The sequence below is a fragment of the Scardinius erythrophthalmus genome (assembly GCF_964197995.2).
Source record: "Scardinius erythrophthalmus genome assembly, chromosome: 10".
Lineage (NCBI taxonomy): Eukaryota > Metazoa > Chordata > Actinopteri > Cypriniformes > Leuciscidae > Scardinius > Scardinius erythrophthalmus.
Window position 1 is genome coordinate 13,515,128 of NC_138230.1, and position 13,419 is coordinate 13,528,546.

Below are 13,419 nucleotides of genomic sequence, written 5' to 3' on the forward strand. Positions count from 1 at the left end.
CTTGACGTCTGTGTGTACCTAAAAGAAAGATTTTTTATTTTTTATTTTAAAACAACTTTTAAGAAATCCTTTGTATTATATCTAAAATTCTGGATATTTATGCAGATTCACAGTTATGCTGTAATCAACAACATAAATCTAAGTCAGAAATAAGGATCTTAATGAGTTCAGTGATCAAGTTCAAATGATGATTGTCATAATATAACCAACACCATCAGATCACTTTTTCTCTTTGTTCATCGGGCAGTTATAAAATACAACAGCCAAACAAAATCTAAAGTAAATGTATAAGGGTCAAGAGCCCGACTAAAGCAAACACCCATCACCATAACGGTGGCTTACAATTTGTGATTTTCTCCTTCAGTGATTCTGCTTGTTAACATCAGGTGTCTTCAATAATGATCAATCATTACTAAATTAATCACTTAATTAGCTCATTAACTTTAACACTCTTGAGTGTTAATTTAACACTCATATTTTAACACTTTACACTCTTGAGTGTGGACTCATATACACTCCCAGGAGTGTTAATTTAACACTGGAGTTTTTGCTGTGCAGTTTTACTAAAAATAGGCCTACCGTGTTTCTTTTGTTTATTTCGTAATAGTTAACATGACTAACTTTATTAAGACCGTTAAGAAATCGAAATACTGTAACTTAACGTACTTGTTGATGATACAGGAATACTAGAATATGAATACAACATGATGAACCCCTAGGACCTAGGTGTGCAGCTTGGTCACAGTAAATCATATTCATTTAACATTACTTTCTATAAATGTAACTTAGCTAAAATCACATGGCAGCTCAAAATATTACTGTTAGCCTTTCCAGCTCAGCTTCAAGATCATAGTCATTTGAGTTTTTGCATTGTCCCAATGGAACATATTCTGACATGTGTAAATCTAATACTGAGTTTTAAAATAACTTGTGTGTGTGTGTGTGTGTGTGTGTGTGTGTGTGTGTGTGTGTGTGTGTGTGTGTGTGTGTGTGTGTGTGTGTGTGTGTGTGTGATTTCAGGTCACGTGGAAAGCAGATGATCATGGCAAACAAGGTATGGGAAGAATTCATTAAAACATAAAAATCATAACGGTTCTGATTCCATATGTTCATAACAGTCTTCTGATTCCATATGATTGCACTAAAAGTATGCACAAGGTTTGGATTTGCTACAGCAAGATTACGATTGTGTTAGATTCCACCCATCTTTCTTTCTTTTTTTAAATTTTTTAACTACCCACTAAGCAAAATGATGTCCGAAAGACTTCTTTTCAATGTCTTTGTTACAAAAATCAGACGTTGAAATGCCGTCCACTGAGGAGCCAGAATGAAAGTTATGACGTCTTTTTTTGACGTGTTCTGCACGTCCTATATAGACGTTCATCGAACCTTCGTACAAGGTTAAAACTAGTTCAGATGTGGCCATTGTGGACATATTTCAACATCATTTATGGTCTCATTTAGACATAATTACTTTGACTATTGCTGTCTTATGATCTTACTGAGAATTAACAGAGGTTTAGATGTTGATATTCGTTTAATTTGAAGTGTCACCATTGTGGCGATCCGTGTTTGCTTTAGTTGGGCTCTTGGTCCCCGTTCCTTTTATTTGAGCTTTTCTTTGGCTGCTGTAACAGTGTGTTTGTGTAACACAATTGTTGTGGCAGAGAAAGCCTAGAAAAAGTATGAGGTGTTATCAGTTCAATGTTGATGATGACATAATTATCACAAAATGGGCCTTTAATATTGTGTTTAAAGTTTTGTGTTTATATTTGCCATTAATAACCAACAACCTTTTGGAACTGCATTATTGGTGAAGGTGTATTTATTTGAAGGTGTATAAAAAGCATGTGCACATTATGTTTTGAGCAAGAGTATCATACAGTCACACACAGACATCAAGACTTTGGATATGAATCACAACAACGGTGACAACCAAAAAAAGCTTGGGAATTAAGGATGAGTTTTGTACTATGAAAGCTACCCATCATGCATTGCAGCATGAAGCTTTTTTTTAAATTGTCACCATTGTTGGAAATCATATGCACAATCTTGATGTCTGTGTGTGACTGTATGATACTCTTGCTCAAAACATCATGTGCACATGCTTTTTATACACCTTCAAATAAGTGATCATTTTAATGTTTTTGGCACCAATAATGCAGTTCCACAAGGTTGTTGGTTATTAATGGCAAATATAAACACAAAACTTTAAACACAATATTAAAGGCCCATTTTTGTGATAATTATGTCATCATCAACATTGAACTGATAACACCTCAAACTTTTTCTAGGCTTTCTCTGCCACAACAATTGCGTTACACAAACACACTGTTACAGCAGCCAAAGAAAAGTTAAAGTAAAAGGAACGGGGACCAAGAGCCCAACTAAAGCAAACACGGATCGCCACAATGGTGACACTTCAAATTAAACGAATATCAACATCTAAACCTCTGTTAATTCTCACTAAGATCATCTGACAGCAATAATCAAAGTAATTATGTCTAAATGAGACCATAAATGATGTTGAAATATGTCCACAATGGCCACATTTTAACTAGTTTTAACCTTGTACGAAGGTTCGATGAACGTCTATATCGGACGTGCAGAACACGTCAAAAAAAGACGTCATAACTTTCATTCTGGCTCCTCAGTGGACGGCATTTCAACGTCTGATTTTTGTAACAAAGACATTGAAAGGAAGTCTTTCGGACATCATTTTGCTTAGTGGGGCTCTGTCATTTAGAAACATGACTTTTCCTATCACTACTATCTTAATGACACATATCTTTTAATCCAGCTAGATGATCTGACGGTTGCTGCTCGCATCTCAGCCTACCTGATGGAAAATTCTTGCTGGATGAATGACCTTCACCTTTAAATCAGCCTTGCCAAGACAGAACTGCTTATGGTTCAGCTTTCAGCCAAAACATACTTGCTGTGATCCTGCTGATTTGCCTTATCATTAGGAGGATCAGACCCTTCCTATCGGAGCTACACAACTCTCTTGTTATATCCAGACTGGGCTATTGTAATGCTCTCCTGGCAGCTCTTCCAGTGTCAGTCAAACCTCTGCAACTGATCCAGATGCTGCAGCAAGAGTTGTCTTTAAAGGTAGCCCTATGCCTAAACTCACTGCTTCAGATCTACGTGTCCTCCAGAAGCTTCACAGTGCTCTGCAAGTGAACGGCGCCTTGTGCCATCATCCCAAAGAGACACAAAATCACTTTCACTGACATTTACCTGGACTGTTTCCTGGTGGTGGAATGACCGGCGCAACTCAACACATTTTCAAGAAACTGCTAAAGATCCATCTTTTTCATAAACACTTCACCCAATAATACTAAATCTTTGTAAAAAAAAAAAAAAAAAAACACCTTTCTATGTGTACTGTGCTAGACTAACTGGGACTTGTCACTGCACTTGTTGCTTTTTATTATCTTTAATTATTATCTTAATTGGTTAGTCACTTTGGATAAAATGTAATTGTAAATGTTAAAATAAGTTATACTGTAAAGGTATACGGTAATTGCTTTTTATTGTGGATATTTTTACATGTTCTAAATTATATACTAAGCTTCTATTTCCAATCAATCACTTATCTTGATGTTTAGTGTTTGTTCAATTACTAATACTGTAAATATGCAGGTAATTTGTACTCATACATTTAGTTAATTTAAAAGAAATTGACTGTACATTTGCTATTATTAAGAACTTAATTAGAGATGTGAAATTGGATCTGTACAAATAAAAAATAAAACTGTAAATTTACAAACATTTGTATTTGAATATATGTACTTGTGTGCATTTTTTATACATAATTTCATTGTTATTTTACACATAAAAACTATATTAAAAGAAAATTACTGTAGATAGACAGCATTATTATATAAAATAATTTTATAAAACCTTAAATTTACAGTATTTAATTGTTTTAAAGGTGTATATGACTTTCTAAAACATTAAAAATCCCAATAATTACATAAGATTTAATGTAATATTAAAGATATAATCTGTTATTTAATTATGGAAAATTACTGTATTTTAACGAGATTGTTTTTTGCCGTTATTTTACGGTAATTTTCTGGCGCCCCAGCTGCCGGAATAATACCGTTTTTTTACAGATTTTTTTTTTACAGTGTAGCCTACTTGCAGGTACACTCGCTTCTCGATCTCATCCAGAAGTTGTTACTGGAAATGAAAATAAGCATTGTGATTCTTTTTGTACACAAACTTAAAATAACCAAAAGACACGTAGGCTAACAGTTAAACAGCGGACAGATACAGGCTAGTGCTGTATCTGAATAAGTCACGGCTGAAGGGCGTTGTTAGGCACGACGCGAATATGAAACATTGGCTGAGGTTCTCGGTTAAAGCTAGTGGGTATTAATGTCTGGCTATAATTGTTGAAGAAATTGTGTTACTAAGACTTCTGTACACCCAAATAGTTGAATTTCCAAAACAGCCTAATACATGAATGAACCTCATCGTCGATTGTCTAGCCTGAGTCTAACATCATAACTAACATGGTCAGGCTGGATGTTTCCATGTTCTAATGCTGCGGCAGCTTCCCGCAAAAGCTCCCTGACAGATTTCGCCACATCTCGTCGACTCGATTATTTAAATAATTTCGTTTCACACATTCAACTCATGCACACGGGCCGTCGACGACTTCGCTTTACAGATGGCGTGTCGCGCCGTTAATAGAATAAGCCACACCCACTCATTAACATAGAATTTGCATACAGGTTGTCTTTGAAAATGAAAACGAAAATGCAAACTGTGAAATAAAAGAGGAATTAAAATGATAACGAAAATTTACATTTGTGTTTGAATTGTGTCACTATTATTGCGTGAGCATTACTAAAGAGCATTGTAAAAACTGTATTTGTAGTTTCTTTTTCACGTTTGGCTTTTCATTTTAATATTGGCAGTCTTGCCTCGAAACTTTAGTGAAAAGTGAAATGTGAAATCACCAATTGCATTTTATTTTTCAATTTGACAGGGATAATGCTGTGAAAATGAAATCATTTAATTTCATTCTCAATTTTGTCACATATTTTGCGTACTGTTTTCTGTAATGAAATCGTTAATCTGGTTTTAATTTTCATTTTAAGCATTTAATTTATTTATTTAAATTTGGCAGAAAATGCCCTCCATAGACACCAGGACTAAGTTGTTTAAAAAATAAAATGACATGAAATTATGTATAGGCAAAAACAATGGGATTTATTTTTTCAATCACCAATAAATTTTGGGGTTTCAGGATTTTTTCAACCAAAATGTGTATAAAGATTATTCTCAACTATGTTATGAAAGAAATAACGGAATGAATTGATACACCATTTTACTTTATGCAATATGTGGGTAAAATGTCCATAAATTAATATTCCCATTCAATGCAATGTATCTATACACTATCTAATTTGCACATTAATGTGTTCTTGGAGCAACATTTAATGAAAAAAGAAGTGTGATAATTGGAGTAATAATTGGCAACATTTTAATAATAATATGTAATATTTCATAGGAATATTGATGTATTATTTATTTTCATGTTCACTTGTTGTGTCTCACAAAATGCCTGATAAACATGATGTAAGTCCTGGTTGCATAAACATAGCCATTATGTTAAGACAGTGTCTTAAGTTCCAGTATGACCCAGAAGCAGTTAGTCTGGGGCAGTCAGTCTTGGTTTTCGGTATCAAATTAGGCTAATCTACGTTTTTCTGTAACTGATTTAAAAAAGTTATGAACAGTCTTATAGAAAATAAATTGATGTCTAACTTGTAAGACTATTAGAGGTTTATGCAACCGGCCCCTGATGTCCTCTAATGGACACGTTTGAAATCAATGCCCTGTTCTGTAACAGAGAGTATTTTTTTATTTGAAACCCCTTAACATTTTCCTGAGATGTTGTTTTATGAAATACAATTTGAAAAGTAGTCCAATTTAAATTATAATTACAATATATTATCATATTTCCATAAGAGTGCTACATTTGATCACTAAATTAATGTCAGACATGTTTAAAGACCAAGAAGTTGTTTTCATGCAACCTCCAAACATTTGGTCATCTTTGAAAAGTCCTGAATGTGCTCTTTACAAGACACCCAGGTTGTGTCATGTGACATGTATGATATCAGAGAAATTCAATAAAATATAATGTCCACTACAGTGGACAAAAGTCTATTTTTGGGTCCCAGGTGGATAATTGTAGTTTTTAAATGTGTTTCAGTTGGGACAATTTATTGTTTGTCATAAAATTTTTTAGAGACAAGGGATGTGATTTTCCCGCATTTATAGGGATTTCCATATTTTCCGACCATAAAATTATGACCCACGTGAATAGACCTTTTTCACAATAACCAGAAATATACGTTGTCGTTGTGGAAGCGGAGTTCCTGTCAAGCGTCAACATATCAGAAAAACATACCCGGGAAAGAGAAAATGGATCAGAGAGTCTTTACAACTTCGAAAAAAAATTTACTTGTCATGGTCCAGTTGTTGATGACTTTGTAAAATGGCGTGGTGATGCTTAATTTTCTGCAGCTGAATGTATCGACCAAAGATATGACAATTGATTTCAGAACTGAAGCTCATTCTTCCCAGTTACGTTCATTAAAGGTGTGAAGGTGGAGTGTGTGGAAAGTTATAAATATTTAGGACTATTATTGACAATAAACTGCGTTTTGTGAATACCAAAAAGAAGTCTGTCAGTTTTATTCAACCGTTATTGTGTAGCACACACATTGTGTGTGTGTGTGTGTGTGTGTGTGTGTGTGTGAAACTGCCAAATTAAATTATAGAGAGTTAGTAATGAGATGCATATACAATTTAAAAAAGTAATAATGTATTACCATTGAATTACCTTCGCAAACAGCAAGGGCATTAATTAAAAAAAAAAAAAACTCAGATATGTGCGTAAGATTAGGGCAAGTGCATGTTGGCATCTCACTTACACTGACTGTCTGCAGGGAAGCATTCTGTAGCTCTTTGGGTCACTTTCTTTAATCCGAGAGAAGAGCACACAGATCTCAATAAGCAGCAGGAAGAGGAAAGCAGCACTTCAGATCCAAGCCTTACACTTGACGCTTGACACAAAGACGAATATAGAGTACGAAGATGTAGCCTACTATCACAGATAACGCCTACCTTATCTGTGATAGTACATTCTGATCCACAGAATTCCCAAATGACATGGAATGAGTGGTGTATTTAGCTTTTTTCCTCTACAATAAATAATAAATTGAGAAAGCTGCATGACACTGTCCTGTTCTGTTCAAGGTAGTGCCAACTAGTTATGAGAGAAACTTCTTAAAGCTTGAAATCAATTGAACCAATTGCTTCGCAAAATTGTTTCGAAGCGTAGGCTAAATGCAGCCAAAACTCACGGACAACACCTTTTACAAACCTATTGCAAATGTTTTATTGAAAAGTAAAATCTATGAAATTAAATTAACTCATCTAATGATTAGTCCTCATCCGAACCTGATTCGAAACAAAAAATTGTAAAGGTTTTGAGACTTCATAAAACAGTTTTTGGAACTCGCCCATCACTGTCTCCTCCTCTTTTCATGTTATATAAATGCGTGTGTCAGCAGGCAGCAGCACTGAGCCTGTGATTTCTTTGCACAGTAAGTAGCCAAGGTTGATTATGATGAACTGTTTTGTTTAATTTTGCTTTATGGTTTAACCTACTGTAGGCTATTTATGATTTTGGGAGTAGGCTATTCGTAAGTATTTTTAAGTAAAGTGTGTTTTCCAATCGCGTTTATTAAGCGGTTTAGGCCTAGCCTACTATTAATATGAAAAGATTTCAATCTGTTCTGTGTATGCGTATAGGCCAACTTGGAAGGATTAGATAGGCTACATAATGTTAAACAATTCTTTGAAATTGTAAAATTAAAAACTTTTTTGCAATTGTTTAACCATTAGGCTAGCTACATATCATGTAATAGGCGTTTTCTCACTATAGGCCTGTGTCTGACAAAAGAACCAGAAAATAGTCCTACACCAAAAACGCAACCTAAAATCACAAGTAATCAGTTTTATTTGTGTACTGCAACAATTGTTGCAACAACAGCTGGAGCGCGGGAAGTAGGGGTGGTTTCACAGGATCGTAAATGCAACGCAAATTTTTGTTCATTTACATTTATTAATTTTTGATAAATTATTTGTAATAAGCACTTTAAGTCGGCTATTAAAAAGTGATATATGTTAAATTATGTTTTTTAAAAACATACTCGCAGAGTGTGATGTCATATTGTGACCTTTGCGGTGTGCGTAGAAAGAATTTGTCCAGAGCGAGCCCAAGTCCAAGTCAGTGTTGTGTAAGGTAGCACTAGGCAGGCTTTTTGTGTTAATTTCTATTTCCTGACGCATTGCAGGATCTTTTCTTGTAGGCGTAGCCACAGGTGTGCCAGGGTGTGCCGGTGTTGTAGCCAACTGAAATAGTTCCGATTCCCCGGACAAATCGCACTCCCCTTCGCATGCACGCGTAAGCGAGTTTAAATGCACTTCCTTTGCCATATTCCTGCATGGAAGCTTCGTCTACACTTAAATAAATTAACATAAAGTGAAGTGTGGATAAAAGATGCAAAAAAAAAAACCAAACACAAACAAACAAAAAAACATGGCAGATGGATTAAACCTATAAACTTCGACGGCTACCAGCTATCAAAACAAAACTGTTAATTTCACTTAATTTAACTGAACTTATCGTTTGTGTGTTAAACACGCTGTGGTTATTATATTACTCTCCCAATTGCACATGAATGTCATTAAAAATAATAATATTTAACCTTTTTTTTTTTATTTTTAACGAAGATAGGCTTTAAGAGTTCATCAAATAGGGGAGCGCGGGGCACAACCTAACGCGGGGTTAGTTGTAACACGCTTGTTTTAAATACTTCCGCACATGCTTGGATGACGGAACTTTGTTTATTTACTAGTTGCAAAAAAAATCCGCCAAAATATTTTTTTTTTGTGGAAGATATCTATAGACATTTATTAAACCATAGCAAAAGTAAATTTCTTAAGTTAATTTTTCATCTCTATTTTTTGTGTTTATTTAAAATAAGACAAATCTGATATTATTTTAATCTCCAAGATGTTATTTAACAGTTGAGATAGTTCTTTAATGCTTCGCTAACTAGCAGAAGACACTAGCAGGGTTTAAATCCCAGTAGTGCAGGCGAGGGCATGTTGTAACACTGCGTTACAATGTGCCCCTATTAGAAATATGCTATTATATTCTATACTTTTATTAATTTTATTGAGAAAACGTGAGAAAAAGGTGAATAAAGACTGAGAGTCAATGTTACGAAATTACTAATTATTTATTTGTTTTGAACTATGTTGTATAGCTGTGTTTTCATGTGTTCGTAGTCAAAACTCAAAAATGAGTTTCTATTTAATTATTAAAAATTGCCATTATTTTATATGAAAAAGTTTTTTAATTGTATTTTATGTAGAAATGATTTTAGTTTGTTTTGTATATATTTTTTTATTAGATCAGATAACATTTTAAGATGCCATATGTCATGTTACAATGTGCCCCACACATGTTACAATGTACCCCACCTATGGGGCATGTTGTCCCATTTCACTTCCATTCTTTCGGGGTATATCAAGAAAAAAGTATATACTGTATTAATAAAACAAAAACATAATTGTACTAGACATGTGGGAAATTAATGTGGGAAAAAATAAATACTCTGAACCATAAGTAGATTTACACAAACTGAGAAAGTCAAAAAGCGTTAGGTTGTGCCCCGCTCTCCCCTACATATTGTATATATATGAGGCAAATACCTGTCTTTTTGTTTCACTCAAAAAAATGAACTAGTAAGGTTGTGCACTTTACATAATATATTTATATTTAGTTTACTTATAATAATTGTGTTTGTTGACTTGAAATGTTTTTTTCTATTAAGGTCCACGTAATTATGTCTCAACTTAACAGTACAAAATCCTAATGTGTTGTCTAAACACAAACCATTTATGTTAAGTAAAAAATTCTTACATCCAGAGGGTGGCAGTATAGTGCGACGCCAACTGCCATTTTGCCCTAACTTAATTTGATTTTGTTCAATCTGCTTAATATGTAAAATTTAAGTTTACTTAATCCGTTTGTGTTGGATTACATGAATGATTTGTGTTGCATTAACTGAAACTGGGCAGTGCTTGTTAGTTCCCAGCATTCTTTGCATATGGTTGAATTAAGAGAGAATAAATGTTAAAATTAAGTGTTATTTTATGTTTTTTTGAGAAAATGAGAAAAGGGGAAGACTTGATAGTGTGTAATTGTGTTTAATGTTCAATTACATTGGAATTATTAGAACCATTTAAATTACAGTGGGTTACCATTGTGGAGAAGTGTGGAGTATTTTGTTTGGCTGTGGACTGAATTAATTACTTTTAATTGCTTTGGTTGAAGGAGCATGTAAATCTTAGCATTTAAGATGCTAATATGTGCTACTGCTAGCAAATAGCTAGCTATAGTCTATCAATTTAATTATGTGTTACTAAAATAAATGAAATATTAATGGATGAATGAAAATAACAAACACATAAGTTGAATGCAAATTAAGTCAAATGAGTTGGTCCAAAACACTGCAAATTAGTTGGGCTGACACTATTAAATTAAGCTGTGTCCAAACATAGTAAATAAGTTGAATCAACCTTAATAAATTAAGTTGACCCAACATAAGTATATTAAACTGGAATAACAGAATTGCATAATGCTGAAATGAAGCAAGTTAATCATGTGGAAATCATTTCCATGATTTTTTTATGTTCATTCAAAGAGTTATTTTTTTGAGTGTTGTTTGTTTTTGCTTAATTGTGTCTTAAAAATAGAAATAAAACAAATTATTAGTGATAACTGACACTTAAAGCTAAGAATGTAAAGAAACCTTAGATTTTTTTTAAATTAGTAGTTATTTTCCAGCACATTAGGGCCCCAAAAAGCATTGTTTATTTCATTCATTCTTTCAATTTTACATCTTGCATAGCTTATGGATATACAATTAAAATAGCTGGAGTAATTGCTTTGCGGTCAGGTGCCCTTTTTAAAAATAAATAAATAAAAAAACTGCTAAAAAACAAAATTCTAAAACATGTCTTTTACCTGAAATTTGTTCTTTCTTTCTTCAAGGTTATAACTATTAATTCCACAATGGATAGCCCTGGTATGTAATCTCTTCTATTCAAAACTTCATTGATGTGTCACAGCTTTACATGTTGTTATTCAGTAAGTATTTATTCTCTCTTTTGATTTTTTTCAAAATCAAACTTTGCCTCTGCAAACTCACCACTGACAACAGGTACAGGTAAGTCAATAATAATTAAAAAAGATGTGAAATATAGAACAAACCAGTTTTTATCAAATGTATCATGCAGTTTACTTTAAATATCATCCCCTAATTAGCTATTGCATTGGACACAGATATGGACATCATGGTGAAAACTAAGCAGATGATGGAAAATGTAAAAAATAAAATTCAAGCCATACAGAACATAGACCACCCCATGACTGAATTAAAGTCCTACATAGTGTAAGTGCTTATTAAGACACAGTCTTATGATATGATTATATATAACTTGATTTTTTTGAGAAGCATGAATCCTCAGATCCTCTGTTTCATCTGTACAATACACAGAGATGCCATTTCAGAAATGGATCAGATAGATAAAGACAAAAGGAAGGCAACCATAGGGATTTTTGGAAAATCAGGAAATGGAAAGAGCTCCTTATTAAATGCAGTCCTGGGAAAAGAGGATCTACTGCCACCTGGAAGTTCAGGTGCCTGTACAGCGGTTGTTACGCAGGTGGAAGCCAATCTGGATGACTCCAACTACAAAGCAGAGATGGAACTCTTCTCTAAAGAGGTTTTAGTATTCAGTATTATCTAGTACTTCAGTATTATAATCTTATTTTAAGACTTAAACATTCAAAATGATTGGAATTAAGAACAAAATGTTTTATTTAATTTTATTGGATGCTTTGTGTTTGCAGGAGTGGGACAATATGCTCCAAGATCTTTTCACTGTTTTGTCAGATAAAAGTGAGGACAGGGACGATGAAATGTTTGAAACTGCTAAAGAAAAGATCACTGCACTGTATGGAGCTGATGCAGACAAGAAAACATTAGAAACACTCAAAAGTGATGAGAAATTTGCTGAAATCAGCAACTTTTTGTCCAACCCTCACAAAACCATCTCAAATAGTGAAGTATGTTTTAATGTTTTAGGCTGAATATTTCTAATAACTCACCTCACATCTGAATATTTCAAAATATTTACTTGTTAATGCGAAATAACTGCAAACATGATGTTCAGAATTTTCATTTAATTGAAGCATATTTAAATCAGCATTACTTATTCTTTTAACAGAGTTCCGACTTTGCCAATGAAATTGCTTGTTATATACAATACAGCGTGGCAAGTCCTGGCGGCTGGTACTGGCCACTTGTGAAGAGTGTGACAATCAAGGTTCCTAATTGTCGTGAACTTTTGGAGCACATTGCTCTTATTGATCTTCCTGGGACTGGAGACAGCAATACAAATAGAGATGACATGTGGAAATCTGTAAATAATACACTCAGTCTTATTCAACAATATCCTAACAGTAGAATATGTGTGCTTCTTGAAATGTATAGAAATACATAATTTATTATGCTACTAGTATGAGCTATCCTTGTGTAGTGAAATTTTATATTTCTAATCCCATAGAAACTAAGTGCGTGCTTTTCTGTGTGGATTGTAAGTGATATAAATCGAGCAATCACTGATAAAGACCCCTGGGGGATTTTAAAGCACTGCATTCAGGACCTGGGACCAGGAGGAGAATGCGAAAGCATCAACTTCATCTGTACAAAGACTGATGATATCAATCCAGGAGCCTATATGAGGTTAGAACTATAAATTATGGAACAAAAACAAAACAACAACAACACAAGATCATACATCCTGTTATTTAATGATAAGTTATTTCAATTTTATGCATCAATTATCTTGTTTGACATTTAATTTATCTATTTATTTTTTAGATCCTCACGGCTGACTAAAGAACAAATTCCAGGAAGCAAGGTTTGGTAAATTTAAAAGAAACTATACTTTTTAGCTAAACTTGTTTAGTTCACAATTTTTTGTTGTTTTTGTATTTTGTCAGTTGTTACCATGAATATAACAGCTATATAGCTAGGCATGATACCAAGATGTTATGTAACATGTTGTGACAAAGCCTCTGCATACCACTATAATTCTTGTACACTTTAAATAAATAATTTTTTAATTATTATTATTTCTCAGGATCCAACACCAGAGTGCATACGTCTCAGAAACGTCTCCACTAAGAAAATAGTAAAAACAAAGTTGGAAAGTTTGAATCCTGGAACCAAAGTAATAGCTTTG

General features: G+C 33.6%; 1 protein-coding gene across 1 annotated transcript; it reads left to right on the top strand.

Moving 5' to 3' along the window:
* Positions 1–11,625: 11,625 nt before the first annotated feature.
* Positions 11,626–13,104, top strand: LOC308697333 (nuclear GTPase SLIP-GC-like; the record flags this gene model as incomplete). Its single annotated transcript, XM_081376514.1, has 5 exons — positions 11,626–11,895; positions 12,023–12,238; positions 12,400–12,594; positions 12,739–12,917; positions 13,056–13,104. 5 exons carry the CDS (start codon positions 11,626–11,628, stop codon positions 13,102–13,104), a joined length of 909 nt encoding a protein of 302 aa, XP_081232640.1.
* Positions 13,105–13,419: the final 315 nt, after the last annotated feature.